Here is a 24,919-nt window from a genome sequence, read left to right as displayed (position 1 = left end):
TCTATTACAAATGCATAAAACATTTAATAATTTGTATATTTGATTGTGTAGTGTATATTTATGCACATAGATGTTTATTTTATTTTCATTATAGAATGATTATTCAATTCTTTTTTTTTCTTTTTCTTTTTTAATTCTAATTCAATCAAAAATACAAGTAATTTCAATGAAATTGAGCATTTTTCTTCATTGATTATTATATGGGGATAAAATCTAATCGGGTTCAAATATTTCTTAATTTGAGCAAAAGTTCCATATATAATATATATATATATATATATATATATATATATAAATGAATTTGATTTTATGATCATTTTTTTATTTTTTTTATTTTTTTTGGTAATTGATTGTATTGACGTGATAAAATTGCAAGTTACAAAGAGCAGGCCCAATACGGCACTAAACAGACAAGCCAAAGAGGCCCATTTAACAGTTGAATAAAGACACTTAAGGCTATGGTTGGATTGCATTTCATAGAACAGTTCTCCAAAACAATTTTTTCAATTTTTAGAGAACAGTTTTTAATTTTTTCAGATTTCAAGCCTGCTTGGTTAAGAGAATTTACAAAACAATTTCAGAAAAACAAAAACTCATAAAAACTACTTGGTTGTACGAATTTTTGAAAATAATTTTCTGAACTAAGAAAATAAATAAAAATATTATTGTACCTCATTTTTTTATTTCTTTAATTTATGATATTAACTATTAATGTAAATAAGTGTTGGAGGTAAATTCATTTTAGCTAGTATTCTTAATTTAATAACAGTTACACAAATACATATATCAAGTTTAATTACAATCCTTTTTATGCATAAATCCAAAATGTAGGTTCTGTTCGGTGCTTGTATTTTGTTTCCCCTTCACGGGACTCCATGTACATTCTTCCTAAATTTAAATACAATAAAAGAGTTACATGAAACATTATAAATTAAACATAATAAAGTACACCAAAACAAAGTTTTCATAACATAAAACATAATAAATTGTTCCCCACATGAATATAACATAAAGTCACATGCATAGGGAAAAAAAAATAAAATAAAATAAAAAATAAGGCATAAGTAAATTGTTCAATAACACATAAAACCAAATATGTGTTTCAAGTCACATGCAACCAAAAACTAAACCCTGCATTCAGTAACCACCCAAGTCAGTCCACGCTCTTCAATCAAGCAAACTTCAAGTCACTCCAAGCTCTTCAACCAAGCAAACTTCCTGGAAATACTCATCTTAATGAACAATTCTCTGTAGTGCAATTCCTTGAACTTTTCAGTTGCCTTCAAATATGTGTCATTATCTATCTCATCAAGACCCTCAAGGCATTCAATACAATTACTTAGAGAGTATGCGTCTGGGCTAGTTGCCTTTTGAGTATGTTTCATTTTCTTATACGTCACCACCTTAGCTAATGAAGCTTCAGTCCTTACTTTGGAAGCTTCAGTCCTTGCTTTGGAAGCTTCAACAATACAAGCAAGAGGATCACTAATGGAATCTTTTTTACTCACCTTTTTTGCACGACGATCAGAGAATGTGGATTTACGACGACGAGGGTTATTGTCTTCAACTAGAATATTATCTGAATCATCTTGACCTTCAGTAGTTGAACTAACATGGACACCTGTATTCATAAATTAATCCTCCTGCTCTCGTTCTTCGTCTGTATTAGGTGGATCTTGAGTGGATGCATAGTGAAGTTGCCCAGTAGCAGTCGACATATTAAAAAGAACTCCCAAAAGTTTGTAATTTTCACAATCTTTTTTACGAAAACACTTAGCATTGGAATGAGCCTGAAAATATATATATATAAAGATTGTTAGTAATAACCATGTTTAAAAATTAAACTAACTATTGTAAAATAATTAATTAAATACATATTTTACCCACAAATATGTTTGTCAAGTTTCTTCATCAACAGTCACAGTGTTTGTTTCCGCATCCCAACCAAACCCAGTTGTCACGTTTAGAAGAGTTGAAAACTCACGATGTTTTGTACGTAATCGATTAAATTTTGCCTTTAGTTGCTTCACATTGTAAGCGTGATTAGTCTTGTTTTTGAACTCCTCCGCAATCTTTTTCCAATACTTGGAAGTAAATATCCCAGATAGCATGTTCCCCTTGTTAACCTCCTCAACCATTATATCAACAAAACATCTCTCTAATTGTGTAGACCACAGAGCTGACTCCTCAACATCAGCAATTTGAGATGCCATCCTTTATTTGTGCATTAAGCAAACAATTACAAGCAATAAAATGAATTACAAGCAAAGAATTAGGCAGTGATATCAACTTAGAGAAATAAATAGATCAGGTTAACAGTGATATGAATTGTTGGTTTTGTTTGCTGAACAGGATTGTAAATGTCTCCAATCAATTGTACTAATAGGTTTATTGGTTTGCGGCTTCTAAAGTAGTCTCAAGTCTTAACCTTCATACAATTCCAACTTTAGTTGGTCTCTAAACAAAAATCTTCTAAGTAGCAATATGTCAGTTTTGTATCTTAGAATACCAAAGTCAAAACAAGTGACCTCAGTAAATAAATTTAGTAGAAATTACATAACAAAACAACCATTTTTAAATTAATATTATTGCCATAAGTTTCTCCAAACAATGAATCATGCCAAATGAATTACCTAGCAGGTTAGTGTCTAACTGACCATTTTCCCGAACCCAGCATGATCAAGACAAGCTAATTATCTCAAATTCTTTTGTGGATTAAGACATCATTCAACTTTTTCACTATATCTTTTGCTCTCTTTTTTTCCTTCCAAAAAAAACAGCAAATAATGGTTCAATAGAAGTTCTTGGAGAAGATGTTCACATAATTAGAGAAACCCACAAAAATTCTTGATATTCTAGTGTGTGTGTGTGTGTGTATATATATATATATATATTCAAGTGTAGGGCATGTCAATGGAATTTGAACTGAAATTGGATGTTTGAGAAGAAAGTGACAATTGCAAAAAGGTGTTTCAACTGTATGCGTGTATATATATAGTGTGTGTGTGTGTGACAATTGCAAGAAGCTACAGAGTGTGTGACAATTGCAAGAAGCTACAGAGCTTGAAAAGCAACATACCACTAAGACAGAAAAGTGAATCTACTCCAAACAATCACTAGCTTTTTCAAAAAAATTGGCTGCTACTATTTAAGCGCATTACCCAATGTATGCTCTATCCAAACATGATTTTGGAGAGGAAACTAGCTAAGGTAGTGTCTAAATAAATATATATATATATGTGTGAGGCATTTCTGCAATCTTATCTAAGGTATGTTTGTTAGGGCGCTCTCAAAATGAGTTAAGCCCAAGCACCCACAAGACATAAGTTGGAACATTGTCTGAACTTTTTTAAGTTTAGAGCATTTATATGCTTTCAACCCAACATATTCTTCTACTTCTAATCACTGATTCCTTACTAATAATAAACCATGAATTCCATATAAAATTATCGATTTCCAATTCCAATATGGAGATTCTTGATTAAATATCTATATAAAAATAGGGTTTAGACCCTAACATAGAGCTTCTCAACTTTCCTCTAATTTCACTCTCCATAACTTTAATTATCACGATTGTTAGAAAACAATAAAGAATATGTTCTTCTTTCTATTAAAATACAAAAATTCAATTATTCTTGGTTCACACTTCACACACACATATATATCTTTTTAAAGTTTTGGTATGCGTATTAGTTTCTTGATTGGTTGATACAACTGGATCATTCTTCATAAATCATCTCTATGATTATCGGAACCGATGATCTTTATCAAAGATTTAAGAGAGCTAAATTTAAAAATTGATTATGTCATTCCCTTCACTATGCTTGTTCATAATGAGAAGCTTAGTAAGAATTCTACAATGCCTTGTTTAAATCTCACCAAGTATATGAGCTAAAACTATTGCTTAAAACACAGAGATTCACTGTGCTTGTTCTGTTGGGATTGTTTATTCTCAGATTTCATTACATTCATGAACTTTGTGCACACACAAACACATAGATTGGGATTGTTTATTCAATTATATATATTTTGTTGTTGTTTAAAAATAGATAGTAAAACATTTATTATATTATAAATGCTATCTCTCTTCTTCTCGAATCTGAAAATTGTATTTTAGAATTCAGATTGTTCTTCCTTAGGGATTGTTTGTTTGAGGGAGTGGAAATTGAGGCAAAGGGGACCATATATATATATATATATATATAGACAAATATATACATGAAGATGCAAGAAATTCATACTCTCTTTCTCTCTCTAGAATTCTTACATTTCAACAAAAAATATCTCCCCTCCCCTTTTCATTCCTTCTCCTATTTATAGATATTTACAAATATTGATGGACTCTGGATCTGGGCCTCTTCCTCCATAAGTCCTGGTCACCTTTTATGGGCTTATTCGCGGTCGGCCCATATGGCAGTGTCTTTTTATGGGCCGACCCAGCTATACGGACCGAATGTCGTGTTTGCAAGTCATATCCGGCCCATGTCATCCTGGGCCTCCTCAACTGCCCCCATAATTGCCCCTTATTTAATAAGGGGGTAATTATTGATGGCGTCTCATCATGACGTTGACGGCTCGAGAAAACCACGTGGGGGAACGAACGGTCAGATCCAGAATCAATGTTCCGGGGCTCGATGAATTTCTCGCCTTCCTGACGCTTCGGCCCTCGGGTCCCCCTCGCCTTTATAAGGTTCTAGAATACCTCTTCACGCCTTTTTACCGTCTCCATCATCAGTCAAATCTCTCTCTTTTTAGAACAGTGCTAAGCTTTTTCTGGTGAAATCCTTCAAGAGTCATTCTTCCAGCGATCTTGCAGTGCTCTTTGTTGCTCTCTACCTCAGAGGTTAGTTTTGTTCCTTTTTACTTTCGGCAGGCTTCTTTTTACCCCTTTTAGATCCTTCAAACACTTCCACCATGGTTGTAGATCTAGATGTTCTTCGTATGAGACTTAGACTTCCTGACGACATCGAAGTTAGGGTTTGCCCTAAGGATGTTAATATTATGACCGGTGCCGGCCTCCTGCCCGGCGAAGTCTTATTCACGAACCTTCAATTGAATGTCGTTAGGTTCCCTCTGCACCCTTTCTTTAGTTATGTCTTCAATAGGCTGGGGATATCCCCCCTGCAGGTAAACCCCAATTTCTTTAGAATCATATCCGTTATGCTTCTGTTGATGCGTGACAGAAATCTGGACCTTGACATCATAGATCTTCTTCTGTGTTATAAGGTCAGTAAGATCCGAACTAACGAGCCCTTCTACCACCTCTACCCGTTCGAGAAGATGTCCATATGTACGGACACAATAAAATCTGAAAAGGGTTGGAGGGATAATATCGTGGGCATTAGTGGGGCTTGATCTTCGCCGGCTGCGGAAGGTTACCCAATCCCGAGCGCCTTTGGTGTCTGTTCTGTTTCCTCATATAAGAAATTCAAATCTCACAAACATGATTACCCCTGCGAAACATGCGTTCCCCGTTTTTGTACTTTCTTATGCCGTTCCTTAGGAATACCTTGTGATGACTTGAGCTACAGTGTTTGCAGGGATAGGAGTAATTACTTGAAGAAATACGTTCTGAACGATATTCCTTCCTGCTCAGACCTCCTCACTTCAGACAACCTCCTAGCGCTCTCATCCCTCGGCTACAACATGAGCAGGCTTCAGATTCCTTCTTTTGGCAGGAAGAAAAATACTCCCCCCGCCACTCCTGCTGCTGGGGCAACCTCCTCTCCAGCATCAGCCTCTTCCTCAGCCACCATCTCTGACACTACCCCGAGCACGGTGGCTATTAACTCTGTTGTCAGCACCCCTGCTGCCAACCCGAGCGCGTCTCCCCAAATTACCACAGCCCCTGCTGCCGCGGGGGGCGCTCGGGACAAAGAACGAGGCAAAAGGCCTCATCCTGATAGTGGAATCGATCCTGAGGAGGAACCTCTCATAAGAAGGACCCGGGTCTCCGGGCCGGGTGCTCTCTTGCATCGCCCGATCAGAGCTCCTGCCCCCTCCGGGCCTATTGCAGCTGGTGCCTCTGCTTCTGCTTCAGGCCCCCCTTCTCTCCCCACCTTACCACCATGGGCCCCTCGGTACACCCGAACGGATGGGACGTTCGTGAAACCGAACGAGACCATGCTGAAGGATGGCCAGATCGCCATGGCGTACTATAGGAGCATGTGGACTCCGAAAGACCTCGAGGCGGCGAAAGGCCTATCCCAGAAGGATGTGTTCAGCCGCTTTCCCCAATCTACTATGGAGGTGACTTTTATTTTCCAACTCATGAATTCTCTCATATTATTTGGTCTTGCCTTCGCCCGACCTGACTATTGGATTAACCGTTATTAATGTACATCTATGCAGACATTGTTCGGAATGATGGCTATGCAGAAGCAGGTAGAGATGGGGAACGCCAGGGCTCGTAAGTTTTCTGATAGCCTGGAGGTGGCTAATAAAGAAAACGACCTTCTCGCCATCAAGAATACCGAGGTACTGGCTCAGCTTGAAAAAACTGAACAAGAGAGAGATGTCCTGAAGAAGGAGAACGACTCTCTTCAGGATGAGAAGGATGCCCTCCAGCTTGAAAAGAGCGTCTTGCAGACTGAGCGTGATTCAATCAGAGACGAAAAGGCAGAGCTCCAGCGCCTTCTTGCTGATGAACAGTCTGCTCGGATGGCTTTTGAGAAGAGAGCTCTGGACGAGCGTACCGCTCTGATTGATGCGATCAGCAGAGTGAACGGTGGAATGCTGGCTCTTCATGCTCGGTTCTCAAGGGTCGGTGCTCTTAGATATGCTCAAGGATTCCGAGAAGGTTTCTCCGACCGAGTTCCGGATGAGGGACAGACCAGCTCCACTCCAGATGAGGTCGACAAGGATTTAGGGATCGACCCTCTGGGGGTCTATGTCGACCCAGAACCCACCGAAGCAGAGCGCATATTTGATGAGTGCCAGGACATTGCTTCCTCAAGGATCATTACAGCTCCTCCTACCGCTCTGCCTCTGACCGCTCCTCAATCGTCAACTGTGGTACCTCCCATAGTCACTGCTGACGTTGAGCCCCAGCCGAACGATTCTGTCATTCATCTTGATTCCCCACCTCGTGAGGGTGAGACGGCTGATGGGACCGAGGAGGCGGGTCGGCACAACCAGGATGCTGTCGGTGCTGAAGCAGCTAGCTAGGGCTCCTCCGGACTCTTCGATTCCATACCTTTTTGTAACGATGGACATCTCATTTTTTGTAAACTCAATGCTTAATATCAATGAAATGACAGAACTCTTTTTCCCTTTTCCCTTTGTGTTGTGCTCTGTTCAACCTATTTTCAATACATATATACCTTTTCTTTCTTTTCTTTTATATTAACTTTACCGTGTGTTTGTTTATGGCAAGTGTCTGGCGTTCGGCTTATGGTGCCGGCTGCCACTCATCTTGCTTAAGTGCCTGGCGCTCGGCTAGAATGCCACTTGCCACTTGGCTTTAAATTTTTAGCAAGTGTCTGGCGTTCGGCTTATGGTGCCAGCTGCCACTTATCTTACTTAAGTGCCTGGCGCTCGGCTAGAATGCCACTTGCCACTTGGCTTTAAATTTTTAGCAAGTGTCTGGCGTTCGGCTTATGGTGCCAGCTGCCACTTATCTTGCTTAAGTGCCTGGCGCTCGGCTAGAATGCCACTTGCCACTTGGCTTTAAATTTTTAGCAAGTGTCTGGCGTTCGGCTTATGGTGCCAGCTGCCACTTATCTTGCTTAAGTGCCTGGCGCTCGGCTAGAATGCCACTTGCCACTTGGCTTTAAATTTTTAGCAAGTGTCTGGCGTTCGGCTTATGGTGCCAGCTGCCACTTATCTTGCTTAAGTGCCTGGCGCTCGGCTAGAATGCCACTTGCCACTTGGCTTTAAATTTTTAGCAAGCCATTGGAAAGGAAAGTTATTTTTGTAAACTTCAGTAATTTGCACATTCATACGTACTTGATTGACAACAAACAATATCCAATTAAAGCCGAAACTTAGCTTTTATTGGTAGTACCTCTTCAGAGACGTGGCGTTCCAGGGCTTGCTGACCAACCTTCCCGCCATGGTTTCCAACGTATATGCTCCCTTGCCTATGACTTCTGCAATTCTGTATGGGCCTTCCCAGGGTGGCATCATTTTTTTGACCATCCCCACCTTTCTTTTCAGAACCAGATCGCCAGGGGCAAAATCCCTGTGTTTTACTCTTTTGTTGTGACTACTCGCCAATACTTGCTGATACGATGCTAACCTTATAGCTGCAGCGTCCCTCCTTTCGTCTATCATATCGAGGTTCAATCTTAACATCTTGTCGTTCTGATCTCGACTCCATGCTAAGCTTCTGATAGTGGGGACCAAATGCTCAACCGGTATAACTGTCTCGGTACCATATGCCATTGCAAACGGGCTCTCCCCAGTCGGCCGCCTGGGGGTGGTTCTGTAAGCCCATAGGACGTTCGGGAGCTCATCCAACCACTTCCCTTTATGGTCTTCCAGCTTCTTCTTAATGCAGGCGAAAATGGTTCTGTTTGTGATTTCTGCTTGTCCATTGGCCTGAGGATGGCTTACTGCAGCCAACTTCTGGTTGATTCCATACTCCTCCAGCAGCTCTCTTACTTGCCTGCTGTCGAGGTTCGTGCCATTATCCATGACTATTGATCTTGGAATGCCGAAACGGCAGATAATATTGTTCCAAATAAATCGTCTCACATGAGTCTGAGTCACGCTAGGATATGGTTCTGCTTCCACCCACTTAGTGAAGTAATCCGTGGCCAGTAACACATACTTGTTCTGAGCTCTTGCAGTTGGCAGAGGACCGACCACATCCATCCCCCATTGCGCGAAAAGCCATGGCGAGGCCATTACGTGCAATTCTTCAGGTGGTTGGTGGATCAATGGTCCATATCGTTGGCATTTATCGCACCTTCGAGAGAACTCCTCCGCATCTCTTGACATGTTTGGCCAGAAATACCCTTGTGTCATTGCTTTATGCGCTAACGATCTTCCCCCAGAATGATTTCCACACACACCCTCATGAATAGCTCGCAATATCTGCTGTGACTCCGCGGGGGTGACACACTTCAAGTATGGGCCAGAGTAGGATCTTCTGTACAGCTGGTTATGCACGATGGCGTACTTTGCAGCATTCTTTTTGAGTTTCCTAGCTTCATCCCTTTGCATAGGCAAAACGCCATCTCGAATATAAGTAATGATGGGGTCAATCCAACTCGGTTCATACGGTATTACGTTGACTTGCCAAGGGTCAGAGTCCAAGGGTTCTTCGAAAATAGATGGCTGGGTCAGTATTCCTACCGGAATCACCCTCGCCAATGTTTCACCGGAACTCGAAGCACTACATGCTAACCGGTCCGCATCTGCATTCTGTTCCCGCGGTAACTGTATGAATTCAATCTTTGCAAAGTCCTTGGCTTTATGCAGAACGGCAGAACGATATGCCCCCATCGTGTCATCCTTGGTCGCGTATTCACCATTTACCTGCCGAACAATCAACTGCGAGTCACTATACACAGTCAAACTTTTGATCTGTAGCTCTCTGGCCAACTTTAACCCATTTAGCAACGCCTCGTATTCCGCTTCATTATTGGTGGCTCGGAACTCAAGTCTGAGTGCTTGACTCAAAGAAGTACCCTCTGGGGTTTGCAGTTTGATCCCAATTCCAGCCCCCATCTAGTTAGAGGAGCCATCCACAAAAAGTTTCCAAGAGCCGCATCTAAGGTTTTCTTCCGTATCCTCGGAATCACATTCTAGCAGGAAATCGGCCACCGCTTGCCCTTTGACAGCTGTTCTCGGCCCATACGTTATGTCAAATGAACTCAACTCTATGGCCCACTTTGTCATTCTGCCCGAGAGCTCTGGCTTGTGCATAAGCGTTCTGATTGGAAAAGTTGTTAGAACAGCTATGGGGTGGGATTCGAAATAATGCCTCAACTTTCTTTTTGCATTTACAAGTGCAAGTATCACCCGTTCGGCCTTTGAGTATCTTTGTTCTGCCTCTGTCATTGTTTTGCTTACATAAAATACCGGGTATTGCACCCCTTCCTTGCAACGAATCAGAACGGTACTTGTCGCGACACCAGATACTCCAAGATATAGAAATAACTTTTCTTCCGGATCTGGGGCTGATAGGACTGGTGGATTCTGCATATATTCCTTCAAATGAGTCAATGCTTGTCGTTGCTCATCCCCCCAGACCTGCCTTCCATGGCTCCGAATCGTGTCAAAGAACGGCTTGCAGTGATCTGACAATTTTGAAATGAATCGACTTAATGCAGCTATTCGTCCTGTGAGGGCTTGCACCTCTCTGATCGTCTTTGGCTCGGCATTCTTAATCAAAGCCTCTGCTTGAGCGGGGCTAACTTCGATGCCTCTGCGGTTGACCACGTGTCCCAGAAACTGACCGGAACTCACACCGAACGAGCACTTGGTTGGATTGAGCCTCATCCCATATCGCTTCAGTACATCAAATACATCTTGCAGATGCTTCAGATGATCATCCTTCTTCCTACTCTTTACCACCATATCATCAATATAGGCTTCCACAATCTTTCCCATTTGATTCTTAAAAATTTTGCTAACAAGTCTTTGATAAGTTGCTCCCGCATTCTTTAGTCCGAAAGGCATAACTTTGTAGCAGTATGTTCCTCGCTCGGTTACAAAAGAAGTTTTTTCTTCATCTGCGGGGTCCATAGGGATCTGATTATAACCTGAATAAGCGTCCAGAAAGGTTAAACGCTCATACCCGGTGGTGGCATCCACCATTTGATCAATCTTAGGTAGCGGGAAGCTGTCCTTCGGATAGGCTTTGTTCAAATTGGTGAAATCAATGCATACTCGCCATTTCCCATTCTTCTTCTGCACGACAACGACGTTGGACAACCAATCAGGGTAGTGCACTTCTCTGATAAATCCCGCATCAAGCAGCCTATCGACTTCTTACGCTATGATTTGATTGCGTTCTGGAGCAAATCTTCGCTGCTTCTGTTTCACTGGTTTGAAATTGGGATTGACATTCAGGGAATGACAGGATACGGAGGGATTAATTCCAGGCATGTCTAGGTGACTCCATGCAAATACGTCGGCATTGTGGGACAAGAAATCCACTAGCTCTTGCTGCTCTTCTCTGGTCAGTCTTATACCTACTCTGGTAGTTCGTTCTGGCCTGGACTGATCGATCTGCACATCCAGAAGGGGCTCTTCAGTCAAGTCAACTGACTCCTCCACCCTGTTCTGCTCGGGCGGAGGTTCCTGTAATTGCTATCTGGGGCTTGCCGAACGGACGGACGCCTTCCCTTTCCCAGCATACTTTAGTGTGACGGAATAACACTCTTTGGCTGCAACCTGATCCCCCCGAATGTCTATCACTTTATCTCCATCGGGTCCGAGGCACCTCATGACCTGATGCAGAGTTAAGGGTACACCTTGGACTCTGTGAATCCATCCTCTTCCCATCAGGAGATTATACGAGGGGTGAATTTCTACAACCACAAAAGTTTCCATAAGAGCTCGTTCTGCAGCTTGAACTTCTACTTCCACCATCCCGACGAGCTCCACCCTCTTGCCATCGAACCCTAACAAGGGATTTCCAGTGGGCTTGAGCCTCTCTGGTTTAATCTCGAGCCTATCAAATGTGTCCCTCGGCATGACATTCGCACTGCTCCCAGGATCGATCAGAACTCTGCGCACCAAGCAGTCCGCCACTGTCAAACTGACTACCAACGGGTCTTCATGGGGCAGTTGAACACGCTGCAGGTCTGTCCAGTCGAACTTTATCTGCATCGACGGGCTCTGCTGGTGTAGAGTATTCACACTGCTGACCCTTTTCTTCATCTGCGCCTGCCGTAGGCGCGCCCGGAGTAGCTCATCTGACTCTTCACTAGGCTCGGGTCGACCATGGATAGCATTGATTATACGAACTGGTTGTGAATTGTGGGAGCTTTGTTTATGACTCCTTTTGATTTGTTCCACCGGTCGATTCTGCTCTATCGCCGAGCCTTGAACATAACTCGCGAACTCCCCTCTAGCTATCAACATCTCCACTTGCCTCCTCAGCTTCCTGCACTCATTAGTCTGATGACCGAAATCGGAATAGAAAGCACAATGTTTAGTCTGATCCCTCTGTTCGAGGGGTTGCCTAATTGGCAGTGGTGGATGAAACTTATCTTTGTTCTCCTGATACAGTCTCGCCAGAGTGACCTTCAGCGGAGTAATCAGCTCTTCCTCCCTGGACCTTTTTTCTGCCTTCCAAGAGGTCTGACGTTGCGGCTGAGCCTGCTTCTGCCTGATCTTTGCCTTGGACTTTTCCTCGGTCGACACGAGCGACGCTGTCCGAGCATTAGCTGCCTCCTCTTCTTCTAGGCGCACAAAGCCATCGGCTCTTTCATTGAGTTCATCCATAGTCGTCGGCGTGTTCACTACCAGACTGGTGTGAAACGGAGTTCCACGTGTCATGGCTAACTTGAAGGCTTGAACTACTGTAGAAGGGTGGCATTCGATCACCATACTCTTAGTGAGATTAAACCTGGTGAGAAAAGCCTGGAGACGTTCATCTTTGTGCTGCCTCATCGTGAATAGGCTCGAGATGTCCTTCGGCGGGCGCTTGTTCCCATAGTACTGGCTTATGAACCGATCGCACAGGTTTCTGAAGCTACCAATGGAGCTCCTAGGCAAGTTTTTGAACCAGCTGAGCGCCGGTCCAGCTAGGCTTGTAGGGAAACATTTGCACATTAAAGAGTCGTTTTCCGTATTCAGGGCCATTTTCAACTGGATATGGTACACATGATCGATCGGATCGGTTGTTCCGTCAAACAGAATAAAGACTGGCATAGCAAACTTCCTTGGATGCGGGGCATTCAAGATCTCGTCGGTGAATGGTGAATCAACCGTTCGAGCTGCGGATCGGAGGGCTTCATTCTCTCTCTGGAGTCCAGCGGTAGCTCTGTGAGTTACGGTTCTGCCCTCCGAACCGCGATGAGTGATAGTAGCCATGGAGGGCCGGTAAGACGGATCGAACGACCGTTCCTCTATGAACTCTCTTTGCCAAGGCGACGCTACTCGACGGCGATCAACCTCTATCACTTCCTCTCGGTCGAACCTTTCCCGATGCGGATCGAAGGTTATGGCTTTATTCCGTCTAATCTGCTCATGTCGCGGATCAACGTGAGTCGATCCTTCGTGATCCTCAACTCGACGAACATTTGGCGGCAAATTGTCCATCATCCTTTCATCACGGTGGTGAGCTGACTGATTGTTCTTGTCCTGCTCGCCTTGACGCGCGATATTAGATTGAACACCTCCTTCACCGACCGGAAGTGGATGCGAAACCGCAGGTATTTGCCGATGTTGCATTCCAGCTTTCAATTCTGCATTCTCTTTTTTGAGAGCTTCAATCAAGTTCATCAACTCCTCAAGCTTTGTTTGCTGGACAGCCTCCATCGGATTGGAGCTTTCACCTATCATTATTCCTGAACGGAGTAAAGGCATTAATCTCAAGTTCGCGAGTAGATCCGAGCTTCGTGAGTGGGAATTTTTTAGATCTGGTTTCGAATTCTCCGAATTATGCTCACCGTTTACGAGATCTGAATTGTCTGAACTCTAAATCCGTCAGATCCTGCCACAATCGAACAACTCGTTGTTGCGTAGATCTGAAGCCACTTCTGCCAAAGTTTCAAGAACTGTAATTCCTCCAGAGTACGTCACAATCGCTCAGATCTGGATCCAAATCCCAAAGATCGAGTCTCGATCAACCGAATTGGTCTGAATCCACTCGATATTCCTCATTGATCAACCAAACTTCCATGCGATTCCCACAGACGGCGCCAATTGAAGATGCAAGAAATTCATACTCTCTTTCTCTCTCTAGAATTCTTACATTTCAACAAAAAATATCTCCCCTCCCCTTTTCATTCCTTCTCCTATTTATAGATATTTACAAATATTGATGGACTCTAGATCTGGGCCTCTTCCTCCATAAGTCCTGTTCACCTTTTATGGGCTTATTCGCGGTCGGCCCATATGGCAGTGTCTTTTTATGGGCCGACCCAACTATACGGACCGGATGTCGTGTTTGCAAGTCATATCCGGCCCATGTCATCCTGGGCCTCCTCAATACATACACATATCAAATCTCTAAATTGAAAACCAAATCCCTAAACTGAAAACCCCAAATCCCTAAACTGAAAATGAAATCCACAACAAAACTCACACAACCAACAAAATCCATCAATATTTCCCAAAACAAATTAGAAATAAATTTTTTTTAAAAAAAGCTTCTCAATAATCACGAATTTGAATTAACATAATGGATAAAAACTGAAAGAAGGTTTTAGAAATTTAATGCACAAAATACCAATACAAATGCAAAGAAAGACTAAGAGAGAGAGATTGAAGGATTACCTGAAGAAAGAGAACTTGAAGAACTAGATCCACCCTTCTCTTTGTGTAAATAACGATCTTCAAGAGCCAGATCTACCTTCTCTTAGTTGCAGAGAGGTTGAAGAGAGAGAAGATGCCGTTGCAGAGAGGTTTAAGAGAGAGAAGATGGGTTGCAGAGAGGTTGAAGAGAGATAAGATGGATGCGTTGCAGAGCTTCTGTTATGAACGAGATCAGGCAGAGAGGTTGCAGAGAGAGAAAATGTTGCAGAGAGGTTGAAGAGAAAGAAGATGGATGCTGCGTTATAAACGACGCGAGGGTAACGTCGGTTTTTTAAGTGGAGCAGTGTTCTCCGTGTCTTTTTTTGAGTTCTCAAACAGTAGTAAAAATTCTGAAAACAACTTAAGTAGTTCTCTAAAAACTAACACTATGAAAACACAATTCTATAAAAACTGTTTTCCCAAAATAGGCCCAAACAGGATTAAAAAGTCTGTTTTCTGTTTTGTGCAACTCCCAAAATAGGAAACTGTTTTGGGAGTTCAATTCCAAGCAGGGCCTTATATTCTATAAGCCCTAGAATAGGTATGTTTAAAACAACTAACATCCGGTTCGTCAAAGCAAAGAGGCAGAGCCTCCAATGATTTTATGATCATTTTCCAAGGGTATAATGAGAAGAATTATATACTGTAATGGATTCTTACCTATGTGTAATATAAATTATTGATAAGACCTCTCAACTGTAGCCAATATCTTATAACCAATAATGTTGGTAATTTAAAATATATATATATATATATATATATATATATATATATATATATATGCATTCACATTTAGGGATGGCAACGCCGGGGGGGGGGGGGGGGGGTTGGGTTTAGGCTGGGGTACCCTCCCCGCCCTCACAATTGTTTAAAAATTCCGTCCTTTTTTTCACTCAAAACTGCAAAAACGGGGAAACTTTCCACCCCATCTCCATAACCGTTTAACTTTTTTACCCCCGCGGGTATCCGTCCCCCCCCCCCCCCCCCCCCCCCCCCGTTTAAGACCATAATTTATTTATTGTTGAAATAGATCTGCTCTTTTTTTTCCCCCCTCATCTTCAATTTTTCACCATTGCAATTTTCCTTTTAATCAAATTCGTTTGTTATTTTAATATTGTTATATAAGATACCTAATACATAGTGAAAAATATATATACTATTGAAATAAAGGTATTTAAGTAATTTACTTATCTAAATGAGACGGAGCGGGGCGAGGCGCCTCCCTCCGCCCCCGCACCAAATCTGCGCAAGTTTTTATTACATGAAATCATCCCGTCTATATAAGCAAAACGGTCTCCAAAATCATCAAAAATAAAATGGAACGGAACGAAGCGGGTAATCACGAGGCGGGTCAAATTGCCATCCTGTTCACATTTATTAATTTCTTTAGTGAAGTCCCTGTACAGACCCATAATGTTTGTCTTTGACTTTTTGAAGATATTTGTGTTTGACTTTTGAATCTTAACTTTAATTGATTTAAAATATAGTGGAATTAACGAATTATAATGCACAAAAATATCTTTCTCCGATTATGTGATGACCCTGTGGGCGGGTGTGCCGTGGGCGGGTGCGAGAGATACTGACAAGCTACTACACTGGCGAGCTGCGGGTGCACAGTCCCACATCGCCTGGGTAGAGGAAAGGTGAAGTGCTTATATGTAAATGTGTCATCTCCAATTGGTATGAGGCCTTTTGGAGTGAAACCCAAGAGCAAAACCATGCGGGCTCAGGCCCAAAGCGGGCAATATCATACCATGTGGTGAAGTGGGTCGTTACAAAGAGTATCAGAGCCTGACCCAGCTGGAAGTGTGCCGACGGGGACGTCGGGCCTCCAAGGGGGGTGGATTGTGATGACTCTGTGGGCGGGTGTGCCGTGGGCGGGTACGAGAGATACTGACAGGCTACTACACTGGCGAGCTGCGGGTGCACAGTCCCACATTGCCTGGGTAGAGGAAAGGTGAAGTGCTTATATGTAAGTGTGTCATCTCCAATTGGTATGAGGCCTTTTGGGGTGAAATCCAAGAGCAAAACCATGCGGGCTCAGGCCCAAAGCGGACAATATCATACCATGTGGTGGAGTGGGTCGTTACAAATATTGTGATGACCTTGTGGGCGGATGTGTCGTGAGTGGGTGCAAGAGACACTATCAGGCTACCACACTGGCGAGTTACGGGTGCACAATCCCACATCGCTTAGGTAGAGGAAAGGTGAAGTTCTTATATGTAAGTGTGTCACCTCCAATTGGTATGAGGCCTTTTGGGGTAAAGCCCAAGAGCAAAACCGTGAGGGCTCAGGCCCAAAGCGGACAATATCATACCATGTGGTGGAGCGGGTCGTTACAAATGGTATCAGAGCCTAACCCAGCCGGAAGTGTGCCGACGAGGACGTCGGGCCTCCAAGGGGGGTGGATTGTGATGACCTTGTGGGCCGGTGTGCCGTGAGCGGGTGCAAGAGATACTATCAGGCTACCACACTGGCGAGCTACGGGTGCACAATCCCACATCGCCTGGGTAGAGGAAAGGTGAAGTTCTTATATGTAAGTGTGTCACCTCCAATTGATATGAGGCCTTTTGGGGTAAAGCCCAAGAGCAAAACCGTGAGGGCTCAGGCCCAAAGTGGACAATATCATACCATGTGGTGGAGCGGGTCGTTACAGATTAATTCAATCACATATCTTCACCACAAATTTATGTGCATTCAATTAAATAGGCAATAAACTAATTTATATACAATTTCTTCACATAGCACTTTAAATTGCTGGTTAGCTATACGAACAAAGTCTTCTGTTTAAGAAAGTATGCATAATTGGGTCTACCATAAATACTAAGACTATTCAACTTTTAATTTAAGTCTCCACAAAAAGTTTGGGTCGAGTTAACTAAACATAATCGACTAAACTCATTAAAAAGGCCCGAGATAATGAGGCCCGAGATAATGATACCCCAAACCCAATTATGACTGTATCACTAAACCCATTTTTAGTAATAGTTTTATTAGAAGAATGATTACAATCTAAGGAAACCAAATCATGTAAATCTTTATTATAAGAATAATATAATGTGATTGAGATTCTTAAGGGACAAGGAATGCGAGTTCTTGGACTCGATTAGGGTTTTTCCTATATTTAAAGGGCTTAAGACCCTTAATAAAATATACACACAGAAAAAAGGGCAGAGCCCCGAAAAAGAAATGAGATATTATTCTCATTTTCATTCCGACCTGATTTCCACACGCTCTACAACGTGGGATACCTAGGCAATCTAGGTGGTTCAGTCATATCATCAAAATACCCCATCTTTATACAATTTCTCTAATTTATTGTCATCGTTTTTTCTCCAATATTATTTTTGTTTTTTTTCTATTATTATTTTGGGTCTAGTAATTGCAGAAATTTTGTTATCCGCAAATTTTTGCACCTATATATATATATTGCGCATTACCTTGCTCAAATGTTCACGAATAACTCATGCAGTCACCCTATGAAAACCCTAAATGTCATCTCCTTTCAGTTTGGCAAAATACCTTGCAAAACCCAAAAGAAAGGGGCAATACTAATTTTTTTTTTAAGGGTTTTGCAAAACCCAAAAGAAGGGGGCAATACTAATTTTTTTTGAAGGGTTTTGAAAACCCAAAAGAAGGGGGCAATCCTAATGTTTTTTTTAAAGGGGACAAAGGTAATACTTCATTAGTATATATCAAAATGACAAAAATAGTTGGACATAATAATAAATACCAATTGTGTTATGCATGTTTGCTTATATATTGCTTATCAAATTGAGTGTTTGATAACACTCTAACACAAATTTAATGTTATAGAAAATAGTAAATTGAGAGAAATATTACTTATCATTGAATGTTAAAAATTAAAAAACACATTACTTAATTTATAGTTTGTAAATTAACAAAATGATACTATTGAGTGACAAACAAATTTTTTTACATACATCCATTCACACACATTGCCATTTGTTTAAAATAATACGAAAAAAAAAAAATAAATAAAAAATTAAAGCGTTTACAAAGTTGAACTTGCAAAAAAGCCAAAAATCAACCACACGCGCTAACTTCCTTCAATCGCTTTAAATCAGTGGCGTGATCAGACACCCTCCAAATCTTCACAGACCTGTCCAAACTACCACTGTACACCACCCACCGTTGATCACCATTCGTTGACTCCTGATCATTTTCAACAGCCAAGCACTTCACGGGCCCACAATGCCCCGTCAGCAAAGCCAACCTTGTGTGGACCCCATAATCCCCCCTCCTCCACACGCATATACCCTTGTCCGCTGACCCACTCACCACCAAACCACCATCAGCCGCCACAGCCACGCACAGCACCGCCATCTTGTGGCCGCGCAGCACCCCACCATACGCCAACCGCTTCTCACGGTCCCACAATCTCACCAGCCCGTCCGACGACCCGCAGTATATCGTCGCCCCCGCCGCGTCCGACGCCACCGCTGTTATCGCATTCTCTTGCTTTATCAACACCTCCACAAGCACATGCTTACATGACTTCCCTCCCAATTCCCTCCGCCACACCTTCACTGTCCCATCGGCCGAGCCGGTGAACACGAGGCCCCCGAACCCCACAACCACCCCATTAACAGCGTCCTCATGACCATTCACCGTCTCCAAGCATTTCGAGTCCGAAATCCTCCATATTTTCAAGGTTTTGTCCCACGAACCAGTATATAGAAGACCGTGTTCTTCATCCAAGCCCATGCACGACACCGTTTCGTAATGCCTGACTCTTGAAACGTTACCGTTTCGTCGTTTTTCGACGTAGTTTTTTGGGTTTAACGAGCTCTTGATCAAGTCCTTGGTGGTGGGTAAAGTCCCAATCCGCCTGCACAGCTTGTGATTTTTCTGAGGGATCTTCCATACACGAACTTTACCATCCTGGTGGCCGGTGAATATCTTCTCGCCGGAGACGACAATCGCTTTCACTAACCCGCTGCCCATTTTAAATGTGCAAAACTCTTTCATGTCCTTCCATACACTAATCTTCTTGCAATCCAAACCCGTGTATAACATGTCACCGGAAACGGCCAGCGAATATATGTTACCTTCTTCATGAACAAGCGTGCGGACACATGATAAAACCGTTGAATTGATATACGGTGGCGGTGTTTGATTCGACATGAGATAGGGAGAGGCGTAGACACTCTTTGGAGATGGGTTGTTGGCGGGAGAGTTCTCCGCCGGAGAAAAGAAACTGTTCTCGTCTTGGCAGGCAGTGGGAGCGGAAGGCGGGAGGGTATGCCGGAGAGGACTATTCCTCTCCGGGAAGAGGGTGGTGGTTGTTCTGTCGTCCAACATTCGGCAAGATATGCGAATGAGGATTAAAACAATGATGTGGAAAAGATCTAGGAGGAAAGTGAGAGTCCTTGGTGGACTGATTTTGAGAGACAGAGAAAGATGAAACATCAAGCATGCATGGCATGCATGGGTTTCAGAGATTTGTTATTGTTTTACATCGATTTGAGCTGTAAAGGGCTGGGAAGGGGAAGGTCTATTATATATATGTATATAGATAGATATATGCATGCATGAGGGCGGGTTCCAGCAGTTTAGGATGAACAAGTCAGAATATTAGTATAAGTTGGATTCTCTATTTTGAAGACTTTATTTTTTTATTAGGGTTAGAGATTAATTTGTTACCAAATTAAATGGGTATTGAAAGCTATAGAAGGTAAATGAATATGCTAAATATGTCAAAGACACTTGTCTCATAACGTTTACTATGTTAACGAGAGTTTGGATAGATAATCATGAAGATAAAAAGGAAAATCTCTCAACAACATGTGTATAAACAATAGCACATCCCACATTAAGGTAGTGAATTTCAATTCTTTCACAGTCGGCCCAACTTAATTTCTAATTAGTAGGGCAAGTCTTGTTATGGAATTGGAAAATTATTTTGTAAATAGAAACCAACAACTGAAAGCGGAGATCGAATGAAGTTAGACTTTTATAAAAATAAATTTTAAAAATAAAAGAAAATAGTTGTAACAAATTATTATTATTATTATTATTATTATTATTATTATTTATTTATTTATTTATTTTTTTTTTTTTTGTGTATTATTAATGTACATTTTTGGAGCATAGTAGGAAGGAAGGAAGAGGTATGGAGAGAAAATAGATAGGAAATATGATACGGGAAATAAAGTATAATAGGAAGGATGGGTTCTTTACAAATTTTCATCTGTCAAAATTGGCGGAAGAAATTAAGGAGGGAAGACAAGTGAACTATTGTAGAAATTTTAAATTAAATACTATTCTAAATTATACAAATTTTAAATTATAGTATTATCATCTATATATTACAATATAGTAATAAATATTATTAGATATAATAGTAAAAATAATTAAAACTTTTTTTTTTTTTTTTTTATTCTCTCTTAACAAATATAGTAAATTATGAGGTTATTATCTTCTCTTCTATCCAACCAAACAAAAAAATGGAAACACACAATTTCGTCCTTAGGTTTGGCTTCGTTTGGTCAGGTGGAATCAACTAGAAAATAAAGGAAAGAGAAATTATTTATAGGAAAATATATTTTCACCTGAAATGAGTACCTTTTAATTTGGCATTCCTATTTTACCCATTAACTTAACTTAATCGTGCACAACAATTACTCTATTTATTTATTTAGTAAGTTTCAAAGAGGCAAGTTCTCTACAAAACAACTCTTTCTTTGTTATCCCACGAGTTCATATATAATTGGCAATAACAACATTCAATCAAAGCTATCTTAAAAATTAGTATTTCCACCCGTTTCTTCATCCCGTTGTATTATTATTATTATGATTATTATTATTATTATTATTATTATTTTATTTTTTATTTTATTTTTTTTTAAGTTTTGTTTCTCTTAAACTAATAGTTCTACTTCTACCTAAGAAAATATTATGAAGTCTTATTTTAAATATAAATAATTATATTATCAAATACAAATTTATTTATTTTTTAATATTTGGAATTATAAGGGTAATTTTGGTATGTTCAATTACTTTCTTTTTACTTTCATTCTATCCAAAATAACAAACTAATATTTTTCTACAATTTTCTTCAATAAATTTTCATATTAACCAAATGCATGCTATAAATTAAATTTTTTTTTTCATTCACTTCACTTTCCTTTTATTTTTATTTAATTTATTTTCTTACTTATTTCCATCTAACTAAATGGAGCCTAAGGGATATCTCATCCATTTTTTCTTCTCTCCTTTTCATTCAATTTTTTTTTTTCTTTCCTATCGAACAGAGCATAAGTAATACAAGAAAATAAAGAGAGTACTCATATTGTTTAACATAAATGAGGTTATCAGTTGTCTACCACTCTTTTTCATCTCTCTTTAAATCATAAAAAGTAGGTTATATATGTGTGTGTGCATCTGAAACATAGTAATAATATGTTGTAGCAAGAATTGCAACACTTTTTTTTTTAATTAGATTTGAAAATTTAAAAGTAAGATTAATAAAGACTTTGAAAGGATCACAATTTTTTTTTTTTTATATTTTAAGACAAGAAGTATTAGGAATTAGATTTGTAGATGTTTGGTATTCCAAAATTCATCGAAAATACTAACCCACTGGGTTATCAAGGCATCTGCGAAAGGATCACAAGCAGGGGCGGAACCAGGATTGCAAAGTAGGGAAGGCTAAAAATAATTAAACCCATGATTGCTTAGTGTGTCATCTATGCTCTAAATACATAATTATCATGCATCAGTTATTTAATTAAACCCAATAATCTACAACTTTCTAATATATTTACACTTTCAAACTCTAATGTATTTATACAGTCAAGAATCTATTGAAGTTTGTTTCATACAAGTATTAAAACAAACAACGACAAGAATGCAAGATATATATGTTCCTTATCAATAAATTCACATTAGAAAGTAAAACCTATGTGCTCCGCCCTTGACTAGTTATTAATCCATTATATAGTAAATTACCCAATTTAACAAGAAATTATCAAGTCATCAACAAAGCCCTTTATATATATATATATATATATATACAAAAATAAAATTCAGTATTTCACTGTATTAACAATAATAATCCATGATATCCATCTACTTATGCCTTAGTGCCTTATACACGAAGAGTTTAGGTCTTCTTCGATAAACTAACAATGTGTTTTGATTTACTGAGTTGGGCCCTATTATATTTTATTATGGTTTATTTTGTGATTGGGCATGTCTATGATTCGTGGGCTTGCTCATATTTAAGGTTTGACCTTTGTAAATTTTATAACTCTTTTTATTTATAAAAATACTATGGATTGAGCTGGGTTGATAGGAAGAGGAAGAGTAGTACACAGGCTTATAGGAACAATAGTACTAATTTTTTTTTTTCAATTGGACCTGGGCTATAACCCAGATTAGTCCATTACTAGTTCCTCCCTTGATCACAAATAAACCACCTTCAATTATCATAGATACTACAAATAAAAAAAAATTTAAAAAATTGAAAGGTCAACATTAATTTTCTTATACAAAATCACCATTGAAAACACTTTCATTTTTTTTTTTTTTTTTTTTTTTTTTCAGGCTACTTTTCTCTTGTACATAGAAGAGAGAGTGAGTTGAGAAAGCCGTGGGAAAGGAGGAAGTGTATTGGGATAGTTAAAGGTTATATTTGTCACTTTTTATATGAACAAATAGAAATGGAATGTCTCAATTTTAATTTTGGAACATGAATAACAACTCTATTAACAAGTGGTTTAGTTAGTAGACTCTTTGAAGATGTACTCGTATCCGAGTTCTCCTAATTTACGAGAGAAAAAGAAAAGAAAAGGAAAAAGTATTATTTTTTTTTTAAATAATAAAGTTGAGGTCCATGGGACTAATTCTCACCTCTCCTTCACTTTGTCTCGTGTCAGCATGCCAATTTGTTTACGTATACTTGAGTGTGAGAAGGGTGCATAGGGCAGCCATTATTACATAAGTATAATTATATTTATTTTAGTAGATCTTATCACAACGTCACCTAAGATGATAAATTTTAATACGATTTACCAACACGACTCGAACACGATACGAGATAAGCGGGTTTAGATTGTCCTTAAACGGGTTCAGGTGTTGACACGATTAACTCGTTTACTTAACTGTGTTGGGTTAGGGTTAAGGAAGTTCAACACGTGTAACCTATTTATATCCGTTTAACTCAACATATCATAATGACCTATGTAATATATTACCTGTTTAAACCAAATTACTATGGACAGTACCTTAAGTCGTTTTAACATAAACCTTAACTACGCCTTATGATTTTTCTTTTTATTTTGAATATTTGGGTTAATTGTGACAAATTTTTTCTAATATTTATTATTTGATTAAATATTAAATATCTCATTTTGATAAATAGGTCATTAAACTGATTAACAATAAACAGGTTAGTATTGAGGTTCTTGACACGATTATTAAATGAGTTGAGTTTGGATTTATCTATTTAGTAGAATACCTTACATCGACACCACACGATTATAACCCACGAACACGAATTGTCACCCCCTATCACTACGTGTCAATATTTAATCTGTTAATAATACCATGTCATTAATATATCAAGAGGATTAAAGTATTTTTCTACCCACTTAAATTTCACTATTATTTTAAGAGTAATGATAAGTTGGCCGAAAAGGCAAGCCGAGCCAAAGGGACTCTACATGCTAAAGGACTCACCCAATCATAATGTATCATTTAAAAAAAATTAGTCCACCTACTTATAAAATTGTTGATAAAAAAACTAATAGGTGTAAGTGCAAGAAACACCCCTAAAGTATACATTTCGTAGCACTTTTACCCCTTATTTAAAAAGGTGTGCAAAAAATACCCATATTCTTTTCAATTTGTACAAAAACACCCCTCAATTAATATAATACCCATTTTACTCTTCAAAAAGTGCCCCTGTCAAACCTTACTTCTTCTTCCTTCTTCTTCTTTGTGTGTGTGTGCAAAGGAAAGACATCTAAGTCTCTCAAACCACTAATGGTTAGTAAGGCTTAAAAGCCTTAAATTAGAAATAGCATGCAGTAGAACAAAATTAAATGAATCAGATAATTAAATTAATTATTTTTAGACAATATAACAAAACAGATTGAATCAATACATTGCACTTGTAGATCAAGCAACAATGTATGAAAAGAGAGAGAGAGAGAATTTGAGAGAGAGAGAGAGTATCAACGCATCTCCTAGAATAAGGGTAAGACCCACCATGAGAGGGTTGTGGTTTACAACAGAGACTCCATAAAAGGACTCCAAAAATGGTTGCTCTGTTATATTCAAATACTCATGCTCAAACCCATAAACCCATTTGCTAATTAACACAAACCCAGTAACAATTAGACCCCAAAAACACATAACCTTCCTCATCTCTCCCTCTTTCTCCTCTGCTAAGCTATTGCATTACAAAACATATATATGTGTGTGTGTATGTGTGTTTGTGTGGTATATATTTACATATGAGAAAATTTATATT

General features: G+C 39.8%; 1 protein-coding gene and 1 long non-coding RNA gene across 3 annotated transcripts; both read right to left on the bottom strand.

Moving 5' to 3' along the window:
- Positions 1-942: 942 nt before the first annotated feature.
- Positions 943-14,891, bottom strand: LOC132294032 (uncharacterized). Of its 2 annotated transcripts, XR_009477958.1 has the most exons (3): positions 14,401-14,868; positions 1,888-2,214; positions 943-1,790 (listed from the first exon to the last, which is right to left on the bottom strand). It is a non-coding gene; the product is annotated as an uncharacterized LOC132294032 (long non-coding RNA). The 2 variants fall into 2 exon arrangements; XR_009477957.1 differs by lacking the exon at positions 1,888-2,214 and having other exon boundaries at positions 14,401-14,891.
- A 3,301-nt stretch (positions 14,892-18,192) lies between these two features.
- On the bottom strand, positions 18,193-19,743 carry LOC132295737 (protein JINGUBANG-like). Its single transcript, XM_059794028.1, has one exon. The coding sequence runs from the start codon at positions 19,741-19,743 to the stop codon at positions 18,466-18,468; it is 1,278 nt and encodes a 425-aa protein (XP_059650011.1). The 3' UTR covers positions 18,193-18,465.
- Between the last annotated feature and the right edge of the window lie 5,176 nt (positions 19,744-24,919).

This window comes from Cornus florida, unplaced genomic scaffold (assembly GCF_030987335.1).
Source record: "Cornus florida cultivar Cherokee Brave unplaced genomic scaffold, ASM3098733v1 CherokeeBrave_3.0.0_Hap2_Chr02, whole genome shotgun sequence".
In the NCBI taxonomy this organism is placed as follows: Eukaryota; Viridiplantae; Streptophyta; class Magnoliopsida; order Cornales; family Cornaceae; genus Cornus; species Cornus florida.
The sequence above is the reverse complement of the archived record's forward strand: the minus strand, read 5'-3'. Positions and strand labels throughout refer to the sequence as shown.